General features: G+C 41.1%; 1 protein-coding gene and 1 long non-coding RNA gene across 6 annotated transcripts in view; both read right to left on the bottom strand.

Moving 5' to 3' along the window:
- Window positions 1–8,673, bottom strand: part of G3BP1 (G3BP stress granule assembly factor 1) — a 32,268-nt gene extending 23,595 nt beyond the window's left edge. For 2 of the 5 annotated variants that reach the window (XM_079145616.1, XM_079145615.1), the window contains exons 1-2: window positions 8,519–8,643; window positions 7,904–8,038 (exon numbers count right to left, since the gene is read on the bottom strand). Coding sequence is in view for 1 of the 5 variants with exons in the window: in XM_079145613.1 (XP_079001739.1) it covers window positions 2,685–2,696 (12 nt within the window). In the remaining 4 variants the exon portion in view is untranslated. Of the gene's footprint in view, window positions 1–2,684; window positions 2,827–7,903; window positions 8,039–8,518 lie in introns of those variants that run through there. The other 3 variants (XM_079145614.1, XM_079145618.1, XM_079145613.1) reach the window with 3 other exon arrangements.
- A 5,457-nt stretch (window positions 8,674–14,130) lies between these two features.
- On the bottom strand, window positions 14,131–20,992 carry LOC306664635. The gene is made up of 3 exons (XR_013764766.1): window positions 20,941–20,992; window positions 18,966–19,017; window positions 14,131–16,072 (listed from the first exon to the last, which is right to left on the bottom strand). It is a non-coding gene; the product is annotated as an uncharacterized lncRNA (long non-coding RNA).
- Window positions 20,993–21,107: the final 115 nt, after the last annotated feature.

Here is a 21,107-nt window from a genome sequence, read left to right on the forward strand (position 1 = left end):
GTAGGAAAAAAGTGAGACAAATATTCACTACCTACAAGTAGCAAAAAATGAATGTCATACTTCATACTTAAGTACTCTGAAAAGTACTTAAGGCACTATTGTAAGTATAAACAGGGCTGGTGGTATAGCTCAGCAGCAAAGTGCTTATATCCATTCTCAAGCCCCAAGCTCCATCCCCAGCACTGCAAAAACTATATGTAACATATACACAAATCATGGAAATATCAATAACACCAAAAGTTCTGACTACCAAATTTAATTTTACTAGATTGACCCTGACTTCAATACTTTCAAATTTTTAACTTGCTTCCAAGTTTCTAGATTGCATAGCAACTTTTTCCCCTTCTTTTTGGTACTGAGGATTGAACCCGGGGTGCTTTACCACTGAACTACATTCCCAAGTACTTTTTAAAAATTTTAAATTTGGAGACAGGGTCTCGCTAAGTTGCTTAGGCTGGTCTTGAACTTATGATCCTCCTGATTCAGTCTCCTGAGTCGCTGGGATTACAATCACGCCCAGGTAACACAGCAACATTAAAACTTTCCACTAGTAATTCTACTAAAGAGCAAAATGTTAAAGGGTGCTTCCTTTAAAGTCTAATGAACTATAAGCATTGGTTCCAATTTTTAACTGATAAGCAGGGAAGCATAATGAAGGCCAACTGTACTCCACCTGAATTTTAACAACAGAGTTTACTCTAACAAAATAAAAAATAGCAAATGTCTTAGTAGCTCACTATAATGGCTAATTTAAAATTTTAAAAATACATCATATAAAAGATCAATATATTCATTATATACACAAAACTGCATATAGAGACGGGAGAGTAGACTCAGGGCTAGAGAGCTCACTTGGTATGCACAAGGACCTGGGTTTATTCCCCAGCGTAACCAACCAACCCTGCATACAAATCACTAAAAAATAACTCTAAAGAAAAACAGATATGGATCTGGCAATTCTCAGGAAAGTACTAAATGAACAACAAAATACACACCAAGTTACCAATAAAATGCAAATTAAAACCCATCACTCCTCAGTTGAGATCCCCCGAAGTATTAGTATATAAAATCTCAGTTAATACTAGACATAGGAAAGCAAGTAGGAAGACAAGTACCTACAAGATTGCTAAAGATTGAGCCTTAGCTGGTACAAGCACAGTGGAAAACACTTTTGCAGTTACCTAAAAACACTGATTTTAAAGTCTGTAGGTAAAAAGAGACACTCGTCCATTTGCATAAAAAGAATACAGAAGTAACTGCTGCCCTGTTTCTAAAATATAAGACTGTAACAATCTACATGTCCAATAGATAAAGAGTTGAATTCTGGTTCATTCACACCACAGAAACTTCTATATTTAAGGTCAACCATATGCACACTTACAAGATTAAAAACTGACACTATTAATTATGGCAGGTTAACTGGAGTGAATTAGGGTTATGGATATAAGTAACTATACAGGAACTATCTAGATATAGTCACCCTATTTATAGCTGTCAGAAAGGATGGAATAGATCTTAAAAGCAATGTCAAAATGAAAATTAAGTTGCCAAATATGTACTGTATAATAGCCTGATATATAGCTAATTGTGTTTTTGGCATATACAAAGTAATACCACATATTATTTATGTATACAAATGTAAATACATTCTTAATAGGTTGAACATGATAAAAAAATGGATCCATTTCAGAACGAAGTTCAGAAATATACCCAAACACATCACTGGACAACTAATTTCAAAAAAAGTACAAAGACAATTCAGTGGTAGAAGGACACTCTTCAAGAGAGTGCCGGAACAATTCAATATTCATATGAAGAAAAAAAAAATCAACCAGAATCACAATTCATGCCTTACACCATATATAAAACTTAACTCAAAATGGTTCAAACCAGAATGTAAAATACTACAGCAAATTTGTATGAGACTGAGGTAAGCAAAGATTTTAGATATACCAAAAGCATACCATACAAGAGAACAAACTAATAATGTGAACTCTATCAAAATTAAAACCTGTTCTGCAAAAGACACTATAACAGCATAAAAAGACAAGCCACAACTGGGAGTAAATATTTGCAAAGTATATATCAGATTTAAAGAAAAAACAAAACACTTGTATCCAGAACATGAAGAATTCTCAAGCACAAGTGCAGTGGCACAAGCCTAATCACAAGGACTCATCTGTAATTCCAAAAACTTGGGAGGCTGAGGAAGGAGGCTCAAAAGTTCAATGTCAGCCTGGGCAACTTAGGGAGACTGTCTCAAAAAGAGACTAGGGAAATTTCTTTAGTAGCTTAATTATACACTGCCCCTGAGTTCAATATTCAAGTACCCATCTCAAAAAAAAAAAAAAAAAAAAGGCACAAATTTTGTTTCAAGGTTATGCTGTATATTCAAATATTTGAAATTCCATTGACATTTTCCCAGAACCAGAGCAATTTTAATACAAGGCCAACCTCAGTGTTCAAAAGAGGAATAGCACCAACACTGGGCCCACTGTCAGTCTATTTCCCAAACTCTTCACATTGATCACCTATCACCTTCCCTTCAGTAGTCTGCTGCTCCTCAGAACTCTTGATCCTAGACCTGGTACAGGCAAAATACTTGTGAGTCTCAAGTACCTGATAATGACTGCAACAAAGAAAACTCTTAAAAAAAAAAAAAAGCCAGGCACAGTGGGACCCACCTGTAATACCATCAACTCAGAGGCTGAGACAGGAGGATCCCAAATTCCAGGACACACTTGGCAACTTAGCGAGCCCAGTCTCAAAAAATTAAAAAAAGGGATTTAGCTAATGATAGAGTACCTCCGGATTCAATCTCCAGTACTGCAAAAAGAGAAGGAAAAAGGCTACCATTATTGGCAAGATCTACTAATAAATGCTAGAACTAAGGGGAAAACTGGGGAGTTGCAGGTCACTTGCATAAAGTATTCCCCCCTCCCAATAGTATCATTAGAAGCCATATGTGCCCATAAATTCTGATTTTCTTCCCTTTATAAGAATGTAATTCCTCCCTTCCTTTGAATGTGAGCTCTTAGTAATTTCCCTCTAATGAATAGCAAAGAAAAGGGTAAAATACTAACCTGACAGATTACCTCAATCGAATGATCAAGGCTAAATTCGACTAATGATTATTATATACCCATGATACAATGTGATGAAGGGTATGTGTTACACCTCTGTGGCACTTTCCCCAGAGCCACAAATTCAGTCAAATCATAACATCAGACAAACTGAAATAAGATCTTAAGAATCAAGGTCATGAAACAAAGAAAACAAACATCAGAGGAAACCAAGGAGACAAGAGAACTAAATACAATGTGGCATCTCCATACAGATCATGAAACAGGAAAAAAAAAAAAAAAAGAAAAACCTAAGACATTCATAAAAAAGCCTAAGGATACCAGGCACAGTGGTTCAGACCTATAATCCTAGTACAGAGGTTAAGGCAGGAGGATCACAAGTTCTGCAACTTAGTGAGAACCTGTCTCAAAATGTAAAAGATCTGGGTGTAGTTCCATGGTAAAGTGCCCAAATTCAATCCCCAATACCAAAGAAAAAAGAAAAACCTAAGGAAACCCAAATAAAGTCTATCATTGAGTTAACAGGATTTTATTTGGTTTTTGCAGTATTGAGAATTTAACCTAGGAGCACTCTGGCACTGAGCTACATTCCCAGTCTTTTGTTTGTTTGTTTGCTTTGGGGGGGATGGGGAAGAATGGGGATTGAACCCAGGGAAGGTTTACCATAAGCTACATCCTCAGTCCTTTTTCAGACAGGGTCTTACTAAATTGCCCAGGTTGGCCTCAAACTTGTGATCACTATTCCTAAATAGCTGGGATCATAAGTGTGCACCACCAGGCCTTGCTGAGTTAACAGGACTTTTATCAATGTTAATTTCTATTTTGATAAATGTACCAAGATTGTGTTAGATAATAACATTAGAAAAGATTGATAACCAGTACACAAGACCTCTCTATTTTGCAATTCTCCTCTAAGTCTAAAATTATCTCAGAATTACTGAATTCTTCTGGGGGAAGGGAACACTTCCAAGAGGTTAGGGTTGTAGCTCAGTGGTAAAGGGCTTGCCTAGCATATGTGAGGCACTGGGTTCAATCCCCAGCACCATATAAAAATAAATAAACTGAAGGTACTGTGTCCATTTACAGCTAAAAATTAAAAAAAAAAAAAAAAAAAAAAAAAGAGTTCACAAGCTTCATAATTTGCTATCTTTTCTTCAAGTATCCCTTCTCTACTCCAAAGTTAGAAACTAGTCACTTAGGTTCATAATTTAGGAAAACATTTTTCATCAAGATGAAAAGACAAATTACAGTTAAGACGAATGCTTATTTATGAAATCTCAAAAACATTAGCCTCCCATCTTTTAGATCTCATAGACAGGTGCACACACTCTAGGAAATCCTAAAGACAAGCTGAGAAAGTCCACAAACCTAGATGTACTTAAGGCACAGTCAATAGGCCTGCATAAATAGAGGATGGGAGAAAGTTGGAAAAGTAGGTAGGTACCACATTCACAGTTTTCAGATTCTATATTCTTCAAAAATTTCTGAATGAGGTAATAGCTGGTTATAGCACCCTATTAAGTATTACATGTTTTACAAAATAGATTAGCTATTTGGGTTTCACAGCTTCGATTTTCTTTTCACCAAAAAATATCAGCATACCTACAGTATAAAGGCACTTTTAAAAACATGCAAATCAACCAGGCAGTGGCACACACCTGTAATCCCAGCCACTTGGGAAGCTAAGGCAGAAGGATTAAGCCAGCCTCATCGACTTAGTGAGAACCTGCCGCAAAATAAAAATTAAAAGGGCTGGGGATGTGGTTCAGTGGTTAAGTAGCGCTGGGTTCAATCCCTCATACCCAAAAAAAAAAAAAAATCATGCAAATCTGTTGTGGTTGTAGCTCAACATCAGGGTTCATGCTTAGACCCTGGGTTCAATCCCTAGCAATTAAAATATGCAAAATACACAAAAATACTGTTACACAGTCACTTAATACCCACCAAAAACTATATCCCTACAAAGTACATGTGTGTCTCATCCAAGAAGCCGGATTTTCTCCTGTTTTTACTGAATACCAAAAATGCAGCACATATACTAAAAAAGCAATGTAAAAAACCTGAAGACTTGGTTTACTAGGTCACAACCTATGAGGAAAAAATTTTTATATTGCTTTCTGCTTTTTAACCTAACTTTATTCTTCATGTGTGGATTATTCCCACTCAACCCCATCACCTGGCTTGCAATTCAGCCTTCTCTACTAAGGCCAGACAAGATGTCCACAAACACCTTAAGGAAAACAGAAAGCTGTTTAAAGATATAAAAATATAAATGTGGTTAGCTGCCAGTATGATCAAGAACTATAAGTGGGGTTACAGTTGCTGAATCTAAATTTAACTCCAGAGCTTGGAAGGACAGTTACAGGTTTTTCCCACTGTTGCCAAAAGACCAGTGGGGGGAGGGAGCTTTGCTGTTATCTCCTTTGTAGATTAATAGTTTTATCCAAGACCATCAAAATGCACAATTAGATGAAAAGTACACAATGCCTATTTGAGGTCTGTAATTTTAAAATACCCAATTTTCAAAATGTTAAAAGACCAAGAAATTTTATTAAATTGACAGAGGAAAAAAATGGTTTTAGTCACAAATTCAGGCTTTATATTAAATTTCACTTTTAACACTGGTCATATTCATCCTAAGAACTATATACAATTATAAAGCTATAAAAATGTAAAATTTTGTGTCCCTTCCTTTCCATGTAAAATACTAAAACAAGTTATAAAAAAATCCATAATATAAGTAACAACAAAAAATGTTTTAACATAGATCAAGAACAAAAATCACCCAAGCCTCCTAATATTTCTGCAGTGGACTTCAGCTGAAAAGCAAACTGTGGGTTAAAGAACTGCCTTCTTTTCTGTTAGAAACTTTGACTGAACTGAACTCCAAAAAAAAGTGGCCTAGGGTTGGGGATGTAGCTGGGTAGTAGTGTTTGCCTGGCATACTTGAGGTCCTGGGTTTGATTCCCCAGAACCACACACAGTAACCCACAGCTTATTTGGGAAGTAGGGAGGACAAAGTCTTATACTACTCTATTATCCCAATTTACTTCAATTCAGTTTGTGGGTATAGGAAAGGTAATTGGGGATTGAACCCAGGGGCCCTATAACCTGAACTACATCTATACCTCATCTTAGTTTGAGAGAGTGTCAAAAAAAAAGTTGCCAAACTTGTGATCCTCCTGCCTCAGTCTCCCTAGTGACTGGGATTACAATCTTGTACCACCAAGCTATGCTTCAATTCACTTGTTCTTGAAAAATCAATGCACAGGCAGTAACAGAAGCAATTTGTGAAATATAATGTTCATATTCCTGCCCAACTGATAACCATTTGCCTGAGGGCCAATAAAAATACAGGGTTTTTTTTTTTTTTTTTTTTTTTTTTTTTTAGTATCTTTAGGTGAAATTAATGAAAAATTCCCTTAATTAAGGCATAATGTGCTTTCATTCTGATATATTTTGCTTGGAGCAATATTAAAGTTAGATGGACAAACTTACAAGTTTAAATGTAGGTCATTTTTGTTTTAACATCTGATAAATTACTCTTTTTCAGTGCAAAGATAAAATGCTAATTGGACAGTTAACCTACCCATAAAAGGCTAGCTAACCTGAACAGCATACAGTGCAAGTTTCAAGTAAAACACTGTTACATTCTAAAGCAATCTGTTATTTATGGCAACACTAGCAAAGGTATGAAGTTGCCCGTACAATATTTTGATCCTTTATCTATTGCTACTTTCTGGTAAGAAACAACGGGTAACTCCTTGGCAAATACAAGTATTAAACTACCTGACTTTTAAACTTCTTTACATGAAAGCCAATTAACTCGGAACTAGTCCCCAAACTTTTGTTGGGGTTTTGTCTCAAGTGGAAACATTTGTGCTGTAAAGTTAATCATGTCAATCTTTAAAAATATAGGAACACTTATTTCATGAAACCAAGGAGTACACTGTTTTCAAAATAATCTAAAATGATAAATATACAAGGAAAACAAACTCAAGTCCTTGAAAGTAAGAAAGGGGTTTTACTAGGAGCCTAATAAGATAAATACAAAAACTGTATATATTGAATGTAAACAGACTTATCCAGGAAAGACCCAGAACCGCCCTAAGCATGCTTTTCAATAAATCACAATCGCTGGTTATTCATCTACAGTGATCAAGTTTATACACTAAGTGGACAACACCCTTTCCATTCCAATTTCAAATTTTAGCCTAGACTCTGTTGAGATCTGAAATTCATCATGCTAAACCTCATTCGCTTCAACCTCCAAGATCTTCCTCCACAAGTTGGCTCCGACTTTAAAAAAAAAAAAAAAAAAAAAAAACCGGAAAAAGATTCAAGGTCTACTATCAGAGCCTAACTTCTGCTGGCGGGAATTTCCCATCACCGTGCTATGACTTTCAAATCTGAGCAGGAACACTGTCCACGCTCATTTGCATTTACTCATTTTCTTCTCTTTTTTCCAGAAGCTGATCGGTCACCGCATCTATCGACGTACAAATACATGTAAGCAAGTAGCCTTTCCTTTGTCATAATCCCACTTCCCACCCTGTCTCCCTAGGAGGTCTTAAGGCTGCCGGTACAAATATGCTGCTGCAGTTTTCTCTGCAGTTGGCCTCTCGAAGCTGAGGCTGACCTCAGGGACAAGTGCTCGGGGGCAAAGGTGCCTTGAGGACGAACAGAGCAGAAGCAAAGAATAAACTGGGTTTGTGGGCGCAGAATCCGAAGAATACGGATCCTTTACCGTCTGTGTGCCTTTGACCAGGTCACTATACCTCTGCGCCTTAGTCGCAGTGAATGAGAAAAATCGCACCTACCCCGCTAAGTCGTTGTGAGAATTACACGAGGCAGACAACTGGCTCAGCACAGTGCCTGGCGCCGCGAGGGCTGGGAACACTACGTGGTGTTGTCACCAACTCTCCGTGCACGCGCTGCTCACTCGCTGCTTACTCCTGTAAAGCCAGGGAACCGCACTTCGGCTTTGCGGGCCTAGAAGAGTTACCGCGCTTCGGCGCTGTCCCCGCTCCCAGATAAAAACCCTCCTGATCCCCGCCGGGCTGTGTAGCCCGGTGACCAGACCAGGAAAGGCTCCCTGGCGCGTGGCGGACTGGGCAGGCGGGAAAAGCTGGTCAGCGGGCCGCGCGGGGCCCCTAGGCCCGGAGATCGCCGCGGGGCCCGGGCGGCGGCCGCGGCTCGCTCCCGCCCCGCGTGGCCGTTGGATGCGGCACGCGCACGCGGTGGACACGGTCACGCGCTCCAGGCGGCGCGGGTTGGGGAGTCACCGCGCGCTCGTCGGCCGCCGCGCGCGCCGGCGGCCGTTGGGGTGGGGGCGGGGGGACACGGCTCGCGGTGCTTCTCCGACTTCTCTTTCACGACCGCTTCAACTAGTCCAGGTTCTTAGGACGCACTGCCCCGCCCACACCCCTGCGTACCTGCGCGGCTGAGCGGGAGAGGAACAAGCTTTGCCCCACAGCACAGAAGGTGGCAGGAATCCCTCACGCAAGTGCGTCCGCACACACGCGTGCTCCGCCGCCGGTCTATATAACCGCGGCTCAGCCTAACTTGTTACGGCCAGGTCGAGGGAGCGAAGGACCAATCCCGACTGCGTCCTCTGAGCTCTTCGAATAGCAATTGGGTACTGATTCAGGATGAAGGCGTGGCTCTTGATTGGCTTTGACTCCTGCCTATAAGACTGTGAGGATCCTGCTTCCCTATAACGGATTGGCACTAAGACAGACCAATAACTGGAAGGCACACATGGAAGGAGGGTGGGAATTTCCTTGACCGATATCCAGAGTAGCCAATAACTACATGGGACTTCTCTCATTGGTTAAAATGTCTTCCCCTGGGCGGAGATCCGTTTTCCGTGCAGGAGCGGTTGCTCCACAAGGTGGGACCCGTGTACTTTGGGGAAGTAAACCCCAAGCAACTAGGAGGTGGGCACTGGGTAAGCCAAGAAAGGCCCAAACCAATCGCAATGCCGGAAGAAGCTGATTGACACGGGGGCTGGACTGTTCTAACGAGACAGAGACCCAGAGCCGCTAGTACCCCTGTGGGCGGTTATGAGGCTGTCCAAGCAGCGACTTCTGTCCCCTTTCCTTTCTTAACCTCGTTTCTTGTGTCCGGCCCCTGAGGCTCCTTCTCCCGCCCTTCCGCACAGTTTGGTACACGAGGAACCAAATGGCAAAGTTTCTGGTTTTTTTATTCTTCATCCTTTTTATTACAACTTTTTTCATTTCCGTGAGCTAAGAGCACTTGCTGGCTCTTACCATTAGTCAGCACTATTTTGGGGCAACTGTTAAAGGAAAGCCAAAGAAAAAAGTAGCTGAGTGTATGCAAGATCCTGTAAAAAGATCACACGCGAAAGCTATTGTTGAGTTTGAGAATTTGCATTTCCATCCGGTTGCTTCTTGGCAGGTGCTGCTTCAGGTTGGCCCGATGGTCGGCTGGTGGATCTTTTAGTGAAGTTTTCGCTTTTGGTTGTTACTGAGAAATAGCAGTTTGTACATTCTCCGATCAAGTTTTGGCCTCCAACATCCTGTGCGTCACCACCACTGTCACTCTTTTTTCTTATTGCTGTGGGTGCGGGAGATTATTACTTCGCGACGTTGTGCTTTTAAAAGGTAAACTTGCCAAGTCCTATGCGGACATCCTAAAGATTTTCCCGAAACACTTCACAGGTTAAGGAGCCTCAACCTGCTACGGTTCGGTCTCGGTGTTTTGCTGAGCCCTCTGTTGGTCACCATGAGTATTTTATATGGAAATAGCTTTGGTTCCCACATGCTAGGCATGGACACGCCCCGGCCCGTTGTCTTTCCAAACATGTGACAATGCGGGACCGTCTCCGGTTAAGCTTTGCTGCGGTTTTTGGAAATGAAGTAACATGGAGCATTACTGTTGGGACAAGGTAGAGGAGGCGCTCCAAGCCGCCAGCCACCTGGCGCGACCCGGGCGATGCCCACTCGCGTCTTCCCGTGGCCCGACCGGAGACTGAAACGCACGCGGGGATGGCCCAGGAAAGATATGAAAAGCCCCTTTGGCTGGTAAGGCCGCACTTCCGCATCATCCCGGCTCTTTCACCATTGAAAGCTCCAAGTGCTGGGTTCGGAGTTGGTCCGAGATGCTGTCGGTGTCACCCATTCAACAGTCAGAGACGCTGCACTGACCCAGAAAACAGTTCTGCAAACAGAGAGGAAACTGCGCACAGAGAGACGCCGCCGAAAGTTTTCTAGAGTTAAGGAACCGCCAAGATCGTGCTAGCCATGCTTGGGCTTTTATCTGAGGGCAGTGGAGAGCACCTGAAAAGTTTATTAAAGGATGGACTAAGAGATCACAGGATTTTGGGTTTGTTTTTTTTTTTTTTCTAATTTTTTTTTTCAGAAAACTGTAAAACTTTACTGATCATTTTAGTATTCAAAGTTGTACTATCAAGACTGCAGGCGTGGTTCTAGATTGTCTTCTTTTAAACCCATGACTGCACTTCGATTGCTTCTGACATTTTAAGGGGTTCTAGAGTTGACAGAATTTCACCCTTGGCAAAAGGATCATCTCCACCTTGCACTTTGGCCTCACCCAGTTCCTGGAAATCAGCTTCCAGGTCAGGCCCTTGAAGCTCAGGTGCTCCCTCGCCTTCACTCTCTTGACCAGGTGCGACACCCTGACTTTGAGGTGGGGTGGATCCTCTTGTTGAGGTTGTTCATCACTGAACTGGGAAACCATAAGCTTAACCGGATGAGAAGACTCTTGACCATCTTCTCTACCTATAGATTTGGATCTTGATCTTGCTTTTTCATATTTCACACGACTGAGTCTCAGTTGGCTAGAAAGAATGAAGGTAGCAGGGGTACTACCTTTCCTGGCATGGCGCTGAGTGCGCAGAAAGCGGTAGCATGGCGCATGCACAGTGAAGACGACTCCAGTTTCCTAGATGACTCTCAGAACTGTAACGTTGATAGAGGGCAGATTGGTAATATAACCCAGGTGGCCTGTAATGGAACCCAGAGCTTCTCTTAATCACACGTGGAGGCAGTTTTAAGTGATAGCTGCTCATTTTGAAAGGCAATTTAAGCAGTATCAAAGTTATATACATTCCTCCAAAGAAATAAAACTTACAGATAGCTACATAAGTTGACGAAGGCAGGTACCAAGGTGTTCCGCAGAATTATCAGAATGCTTGAAAAGAAATGTTCATCAATTGGCAAACTTTTCAGGTGATATGCACATAATTTTAAATATAATGCAGCAGTTTAAAAAAGGTAAAACTATACAGTTAGGGGTCTGTCTTCAATTTTTAGTTGGATTAACAATTGTTAATTGAGATTTCTGTAGGTTAAAATAGGTATATAAGTGCATAGAGAAAGTTCTACATTTAAAATAAGTCATTAACCTCTAGGAAATCCACTAGATTGGGAGCAATGAGGCTAATGTGAAGGAAGAGGGAATGGATAATGGGGGAGAATGTTGGCAGAACATCTCAGATGTCTATCACTATCTCCCAGAGAGGAAAGCAAGCTGGTATCTTCCTGTGGTAGTTTCCTCACCCAGATTAGAAACCCTTGGGCCCCAGATGCAGGATACTTAATACTTGGTAAATGTCCCATGAGTAACTTACCACTAATGAATTGTCTAAAGCAGTGGTTGGGTAGGGGTGAGGGGTCATGGCCACAAATGGGTAAGGGGGCTATTGGCATTTACCAGATAGAGGCCAGGTATGCAGAGGAGAGTTCCCCCACCATCACCCCCCTCCAGCCATAACAGAACTATTCACCCAAAAAGTCAACAGTGCTGTGACTGAGAAACCCTGGTCAAGTTATCTTAGCCTTCTAAGGGAAAGTCCCTGGCCTCTTTCTGGTCTTTTATCTCCACCACAAAGCAAAATCTGCAAACCCCTGCAGAACGCTACTTCATTCTGCTCTTTCTGCCAGTTCTTCCCAAATCTTAGAGAATCTGGTGGGGTCGGGGCATGGGCAAGATATCAGAAGATAAAATGTAACAGGCAGTAGAAGGTGATGGATGGGAAATATTAGGTAAGAAATCATCTGATCAGTTTAACACAACACAGCTAATCATTCACGAAGGATGATTAAAACTTTTTTTTAAGGAAGATATATATATAGATATATATATATATATATCTTAAACTCTTTGTGAAAAAGCATAAGAAGTATTCCATGCAGGGCTGGGATTGTAGCTCAGTGGTAGAGTGCTTGCCTAGCATGTATGAGGCACTGGGTTCGATTCTCAGCTCCACATATACATAAGTAAAAATAAAGGTCCATTGAAAATTTAAAAATATTTTAAATATTCACTGCAGTATTCTTTGTATTAGAAACTGGAAGTAGCCCAAATGTCTGACTACACAGGCAAGTTAGATACGATACTATAATGCAGTATACTTGAAATAAACTGTCATGTGATCATAAAGAAAATGAGCAGATCTACATTCAGTTATAGAATGAATTCCAGAAGATAAGAAAGCAAAGTGCAGAATATTAGGGAGAGGATGGCTAATAGCATTTGTGTAAAAAGGGGCAGAGGGATGCCATGGGGCGACTATTTCCATCAAGACATGCTGGGTTGCCATAGTTATATGTACACATTCCTGTATGTTTTTGCTGTATATGCACAGACTGTTAATGATTACTAACAGGGAGATGAACTTTTTCCAGGATAGGAAAAAGGATGTTTTCATTCTGTACCCTTTGGTACTGTATAATTTATTTTTAATGTGCTATTATTTTTCATAAAAAATTAATTACAGATTATGAATAATATGAAAAACTACAATATAGAAATTTTTAATCCTTAAACAGGATAGAATATTATCACTTGTGGGTGGGTATATGATGGGTCTTGAAAATGAGGCCTCAAATTTGTAATCTGCCGCCTCTGGATTGCTAATCTCTTTTTCCCTTTTGTTTCTTACCAAAGAGCCAAGGAGAACTTTAAACCACACCTGTACTCCCAGCTGCTGGGAAGGTTGAGGCCAGTGTTGCAGCCAACCTAGGCAACATAGTGAGAACCCATCTCTTAATTTAAATTAAAAAAAAAAAAAAAAAAAAAAATGCTCTCAAAGAGAACTTTACTGGCTTAGAAATTCACACCTAATTGAATTGAATTCCCCTGTCTGGCTTTGACTATCTGCAAACACAACTCAAACTGTGGGGCACTGACCATGAACCAGGCTTCTTGCTAGTATTCTTAAGGAAAATCTCATTTAATGTTCATAAGGATTCTCTTTTCCATTTCCCAAGTACAGAAACAAGCTCAAAGATGTTAAGTAACTTGTCCAAGATCACACAAGGCCTAGAAACTAGAACTCTGCCTTCCAAGTCCATGTTCTTTTACTCACTTGTTAATACTGTCCAGAAAGAGGATATAGCCCGAGTACAGAAAAAAAGACATCAAGACATCATCTCCTCAGAAACCCCTGAAAGGCTGGGATTATTTTTTTCCCCTTAGGTGTAGCACCAGGTAATCCTGCAGAGACAGATTTCCAAGTGGTTTGAAAGTTGTGGAGTCTAAGACAAAGTCCTTTGCAGCACCTTGGAACTGTATGTGGGAGTGTAATATATATAAACATACACACACACACCTCAAGGAGTCCTCATTTCCTGTGACTTAGGGACAAAACTTCAAGGCTAAATAACATAGAAGGTATCAAACACTACTAAATATCAGGCAGAGTGCTAGACTATTTTCCCATTCATCCTCACAAAAATTCTCAAACTCTGGTTCAGAAAGTTTTGTTGACTAGCTCAAGATTACATAGATTGAAAGTGATGGAGCTGGTATTCAGCATCAGGTTTTTGTCATTATAAACCTGAAGTCTGCCAAGCACAGTGGCTCACACCTGTAATCCCAACAACTTGGGAGGCTGAGGTAGGAGGATCACAAATTTGAGACCAGCTTCAGCAACTTAGTTAGACCCTGTCTCGAAATACAAAATAAAAAGGGTTGAGGATGTGGCTCAATGGTAGAGTGCTCCTGGATTCAATCCCCAGTACCAAAAAAAAAAAAAAAAAAAAAAAAAAAAAAAAATTAAAAATAAACCCAAAGCCCAATAAGAAGAATTAAAAACAAAAAATATATGCTCATTTCATCAAATTGTGAAAAAAGGATTACTAATATCAAATGTTAGCGCAAGTGCGAGAGAATAGTTATTCTCATAATACACAATGTAAATTGACATGGGCTTTCTGAGAGCAATTTAATAGCATCTATTAAGTTTTTGTATGTGTGTGGTATTGGGGATGGAAGCCAGGGCTTTGAGCATGCTAATCATGTGCTCTACCACTAAACTATACCCTCCAGTTCTCTGAAAATTTAAAATCCACATACTGTAGGATATAGAAACACTACGTTTTGGTGTTCATTCTGAAGAAACTCTCCCACATATAGAGAGAGAGCAAAGATATTCTTATAGCATTGTTTGTAATATATAAAAGTAATCTAAATGTCAACAGGGAATAGCTAAATTTACTGTTTATGCAGCAATTTAAAAGATTGGCCTAGTTTAAATATATACGTATATATATGTATGTTTATGTATGTTCATATGCCTAGAAAATATATCCAACTATATTATATATAAAGATGAATCTCACCAGGCAGGGCGGCTCACACGTATAATCCCAGCCACTCTGGAGGCTGTGGAAGGAAAAACACAAGTTTGAGGCCAGTCTGTGCAACTTAGTAAAACATTGTCTTAAAATTTAAAAACAACCAAATAAAAAACCCAGAATAACAACAACAAAGGCCCTGGGTTCAGAGATTTTTTTTTTTTTTAAGAAAAAAATATTATAGGAAGCTGTTGTATTGAACTAAACTACTGCCCTGGGTCCCAACTGACCAGGTTAATAAAATGGACCCACTCATGCTAAAGTTTTAGTCACCAAGTATTCTGACCTTGCAGAGAAATCAGGATTATAGCGATAACAGTCAAATTTCTCCTACAGGCCTGTTTCAATTGGCATGATAATGAGGTTCCCTCTGCCTTAATCCTTACACACACCAAAAAAGGTAACCTGAGTGTTAACTGATCTGTTCTTTTTCATTGCTGTCTCCCTGTCTCCATCTTACTTGGAAGGTAACTTTGAAATGACTCATCTGCTTTTTGTTTTTTGTTTCTGCTTTCTACAGCTCTTTTCTGTCTATAAAATCAAACTCTTCTGTTCTCTGCTTATGGGAACAAATTGTATTTTATGGAACAAAGTGTGGGCTGATTCTAGAGTCGAAAATATCATTAAACTAAATTATTGCTTGACAAAAACATCTGAATGTACATACAACAATCTGATAGCAATTGCCACATCTGTAAGAGAGTGCTTGTAAGGGTTTTAAAAAGGCTCTTTCACTTTATGTGTATTGTTGTATACTTTTTTTTTTACATTAAAAAAAAAACTTTATATACTATACAATTAAAAAAAAATTAACTTTTCATAACCCAAAGAGTAGTTCCTGGGTATTTATTGTGCAATAGTCACAGTGTTGAATATTTTATGAGTGTTTTTATTTCTCACCACAGCACCAAGATAGATCTAATAATTACTTTTATTTTACAGGGGAAGAAGGAGGTTCAGGGAGGTTAACTGCCTGAAACACAGGGAATTGAATGTGGGCTTGTCTCATTAAACACACCTTTAAAACCTGAAGCCTAGAGGACTCTGAAAGAGAATTTAAAAACTAACAAACTTTCTCTGACTCTTGGCTGCAGTTTTGAGTCCAATAAACAATGTTGCAGACTGTGATGCCCAGAAAGCGCATGTCTTGTCTAAAGAGCCTGTGGAAATCGGTGGTGCTGTCTCCCGACTTTGCTGCTGTTTCTCTTCCTTCTGGACACCTGGCAGGATTATTGTACTTTCTTGCCCCCTTAAAGATAGACATGATAGGTTGGGCATGGTGGTTGCACACCTGTGATCCCAACAACTTGGGAGGCTAACACCAGAGGATTGCAAGTTCTAAGTCAGCCTCAGACTTGAGAGACACTGTCTCGAAACAAGAAGATAAAAAGGACTGGGGATATAGCTCAGAGATAAAGCACCCCTAGATTTAATCCACACTACCAAAAGAAATAAAATAAAAAACACCTGAAAACAAGTGGTATGACTGGGCAGGAATGTGGCTCAGTGGTACAGTGCTTGCCTGGCATGTGTGAGGCCCTGGATTCAATCCCCAGCACCATTCCACACACATGCAAACATATACACACAAATGTGGCATGACTACATGCCCTGCTTTGGTCAGAAAAATGTGAGTAGAAAACAGACATGTCTCTTCTAAGCAGAAATCTTCAGGAACTGGTGACTGATTTGTTGAGGTCTTCCCCTACCCCAACCATGTCCAGGGTCTTCATCCATATCTAGTACTGAAACATAATACCACAAACTAGGTTTTCAGAAATTTATTGTATGCGTAAGGGCCTCGCTAAGTTGCTGAGGTTGGCCTTGAACTTGTGATCCTCCTGCCTCAGCCTCCTCAGTTGCTGGGATTACAGGCAGGTGTCACCATGCCCAGTGTATTCTACACAAAATTTTAAGCAAAGGCATATGTGTGTGATTTATTGTTACATCATTAACAGCCTTAGATGATTGGAAACAATGTATATGTTTGTTAGTAAGGATTGTGTCAGGGGCAAGTAACAAAGTATTAGTATAGACTGGGCTTACATTTCTCACATAAGTCTGGAGGACAGCTGTGTCTGGCATTGGGTTAATGACTACAATGTCAGAACCAGCATCTCTGTGATTCTCTTGGCATTTCACTCATGGTGGCAAAATGGTGTCCTTGTATTCTGCATGTCAGGCACATCAGTGTCCTAGGCAGGGAAGGGAAAGGAGTGGCATTTGTTTCCTTTATGAGGAATGCAGGAGCTTTCCCAGGATGGGTGCGGTGGTGTACACCTGTAATCCCAGTGACTCTGAAAACTGAGGCAGGAGGATTACAAGTTCAAAACCAGCCTCAGCAACTTAGCCAGACCCTGTTTCAAAATAAAATAAAACAGGCTAGGGATGTTGCTCAGTGGTTAAGTATCCTTGGGTTCAATCCCTGGTATCAATTAAGAAAAGCTTTCCCAGAATCCTCTTAGCGAACTTCCCTTTTGTATCATTGTGCAGAGCCATATTATGTGGGTACATCTGTGGCTGCCAGGGAGGGTGGGAAAACAAGTATTAAGGGATCCCAGCCTCTAAAACAGCAAGAGTAAAGAAATTGGAAATGGGTGTTGGATTAGTCAATCAGTGATTTCTACCATAGGGACTGATGAAACAAATTATGGTACAACTGAGAAATGGGACATTTATAGCATTAAAAAGAATAAGGGGGATCTATATGTATTATTAAGGACAATTTCTAAGGTTCTTGTAAAGTGAGAAAAGGTGAAAGTGCAGTGTATGTATATAGTAGGCTCTCTGATTCATATGGGGAGGACTGAGCTGTGGCTCAGTGGTGCGGGTGAGATTAGAGTGGAAGGAAGACCTACTTTTACCCTTATACTATCTTGTACTATTTGAAAAATTTTAAACAGTGTGTACGTTGGAATCCTGCCTGTAATCCTGCACTCAATTCAAGATAATAACTTTAAATTTTTTGGTAAATACATGGGGTTTATGTATATATTCACATAGGAACTATAATCCTTTACATCCTCTTCTTTAATAGATCTTCATCTGTCATCTCCATAATGCTGTGTTCTCATTAATTGCTCTTTCCCTCTCTCTGCTTAACTTACCCCCCATCTCAGGTCTCGAAGCCATGTACTCTTGTTATGACTTAGGTGGCTTTCCTGGTGCACTACAGCCTTTGAGATGGATTTCCTTTCTCTGGTCCCCTGCAATCTTGCTATCCCCAATGTGGTTGTTCCCAGGGCTAAGACCATATGCTTGCCTTTGCTGGACTTAAGGTTACCAGCATCGTTGTCCCCCCACCCCCTTCTTCCTTCCCTATCTTCTCTCTTCTTTCCTTCCTAGGAATTTCTGGCAGGCAGGAAGAGGGTAGAGGGTCAAGGGGCATTTTGTTAGTAGAAGAAAACCCAGTGCCAGCAAGGTGGGCCTAGCAATTAGGAGAATTCTTACATTTTCTAGGTGCCTACCATGTGCAAGCAATGTGCTAAGTAGTTTGCATACATTTATTCCAATAATAATGCAAAGAGGTTTCTTTGACAGAACAATGTGCCCTGCTTTGCCTGAATGGGTCACGGTGTATGCCTCTTATCCTGGCAAAATTTTATGTCTCAAAAGGATTGGGTAAAAAAATTGTATAGTTACCTTTACTATCCTCATTTTATGAATGAGGATAATTTAGGCTTAGATAAGTAAATTACTCTGCCTAAGGTCATACAACTGTTAAATGTAGGGCTGAGATTCAAACTCTGGTCTGTAGGATTCTGCCCTGTGTGCTTTCCAAAATTCGTACACTGAGGCCCTAATCCTCAATGGGACTGTATGTGGAGACAGGGCCTGTGAGGAGGTGATAATAGTGAGGCCATAATATGAGGGTCCTAAACGGACAGAGCTGATATCCTATGGGAAAGGAAGAGACACCAGAGCTCTCTCTGCTGTATGCAGAAGGTGACTAAAGTCAGGATCAGAGTCATCATCAGCAACCAAATGGGCCGGCACCTTTACCTTGGACGTCTTAGTCTTTAGACCTATGAGAAAAGAAATTTCTAATAGTAACTACCACCGAATCTGTGGTATTTTGTTCTGGAAGCCCTAGCAGATGAAGACAGACTCCAACATCCATACCTCTTTCACTCAGCATGCTAAAGGTGAGCTTTTTCACCCAGGGTCAGTGCAAGCTAGTGACAAGGTGGGCCTCGACACACCTCTTTCATTTGTGTTCCTTGGACTTAGGCCAAGAGTAGATCCATTAACCTCTTACCTATAGGAGGCAATTTGTTGTCTTTCTCTGTAATCAGAAATCACTCTGTAATCTGAAAAAGGGAAGTTTAAAGATTAAGATTATAATGGGACTATAGTAATAATAGGTTAGCTAATAAAAGGAGGGAAAACGCTGAAGAATATAAAAATAGCAGTTGTAAGGAGTTGTCAAGGCCCAGAGTCTAAGAGCACCCCAGAAAGAGTGCCCCCTACACTCTCTGCACTCTGGTCCTCAGACTGAAATGAGACCTTGGTGGAGAGGGCATAGCTGTGGCCCACACAAAGGTAAGGAAATGACTGTGGTACTGTGCTGGTGGAACTTGCTAGAAATTCACCTTCTAGGCTGGAAAACTATCCTGGAAAAAGCTGTTCGCAGAGAGGGTCTCTCTTGGAGCACTGTGCCATAAAACCACCTACAGGGGGTTCTGGGGGAAACTGCTGGCTGCCAGGTGTTATTGGTCCCTGTACAGGGGAGGATGTCCTCAGAGATTGTGTATGGGGAAACCAGAGAGGAAAATCTTTTTTCAGTGTCTCTCCAGAGTCTTACTGAAACAGTTTAATATCCTCCCAGCAAGAAAAAGGGATTAAAATATTTTTAAAAAGAGTCTAGATCCATTTTCAGAGAGTAAGCAAAAAGAATGAATGTGAGCTGAGAGATAATAAATCAATAACCAGTACATTTTCTCAAAAAGTATTAGAACAATAGCAACTGAGGATGTAGCTCAGTGATAGAGTGCTTGCCTAGCATGAATTAGGCCCTGGGTTCAATCTCCAGCATGGCAAAAAAAAAAAATAAGTAAATTAAGACCACAATTTTCCTCTGCCAGATTTCCCAAACCAGAGCAAGGAAAGGCACTGAAAAGAAAAGTACATCTTGAAATTAGAGGGCAGTAGATCTAGGATGAGGGTGAGATGTCTGAGTTTTTTTTGCTTTGGGTACCAGGAATTAAACCCAGAGACACTTAACCACTGAGTCACATCCTCAGACCTTTTTATTTTTTATTTTGAGACAGGGTCTCACTATGTTGCTTAGGGCCTCATTAAGTTGCTGAGGCTGGCCTCTAACTTGCCCTCCTCCTGCCTCAGCTTCCCAAGTCTCTGGGATTGCAGGCAAGCACCACCATGCCCTGCAGGTGTTTGAGTTTTTGTTTGTTTTTTATTTCCGCAATCTAACAGCACTGGGGACTCGAACCCGGGCCTCGAGCATGTGAGGCAGGCACTCTACTTGATGGACTATATCGCCAGCACAGGTGTTTGAGTTTTTAATAAACTATCTAAGCAGTTCTGTAGATGAGAGATCTTTGAAACTACTTAGACTGAGCCTCCAGCAGGGAATATCAAAGGACAGTGACTCTATTACTGTGCCCTATTGTGTGTTTGTATGTATGTGTGTTTGAAGTTTCAGGCCTGCTAGTTTCTCTATAAGTGCCCTAAAGCAATCCTACCTCCATCTGCCTCTACCTCATGGCAGTCCACCTCATCATGTCTGTTACTTCATTTCTCCATCTTTCTGAGTATACCTGCCTTAATCTTTTTATCTCTGCCTGCCCATTCTTGTCTTCCTGCTTTTGTACATGCTGTTCCTTGTGCCTAAAACACTGTTCTGCCTCTGCCTCTCTCCCTCTCAATGAGCCCATCTTCGCTCAGTAGGTGAACTCTTTCCTGGTAAGTCATAGTATTACCTTTTTCCAGAGTCTCCTTCTTTAAGAACGTCCCCCACCCCTGAGTTAGGGACCCTTTCTCTTCTGCTAGGACACAGATCCTTTAACGCTGCATTATCATCGCTTGCTTCCTTCGCGGCCTGCCAGGCTAGGTCTTTACCATCACTGGATCTTGGATGATGGTCGGCACTCAGTACGTATTTGTCTTGTTCACCGCAGTGTCCTTGCCTTGTATTCCCTAACACAAGCATATATAAAGTGGGTGACCTAAAAATGGCCACCAGTAGATGGAGGCTAGCACAGCGTCGGTCTCACCCCTTTTTCCAGACGTGGCAGATTGCCCAAGATCCTCGCTCGCCGGAAGAAGGGGGCGGGGCTGGCCGCCTGCGGGCCTCTCCCCGCCCTCCGGGCACGGGGGCGTGGTCTAACCGGAGCCCAGCCCAGAGGGTGGGGCCTAACTCGCTGTGGGGCCAGGAAAGGGA

This window comes from Sciurus vulgaris, assembly GCF_902686455.1.
Source record: "Sciurus vulgaris genome assembly, chromosome: 6".
Taxonomy (NCBI): Eukaryota; Metazoa; Chordata; class Mammalia; order Rodentia; family Sciuridae; genus Sciurus; species Sciurus vulgaris.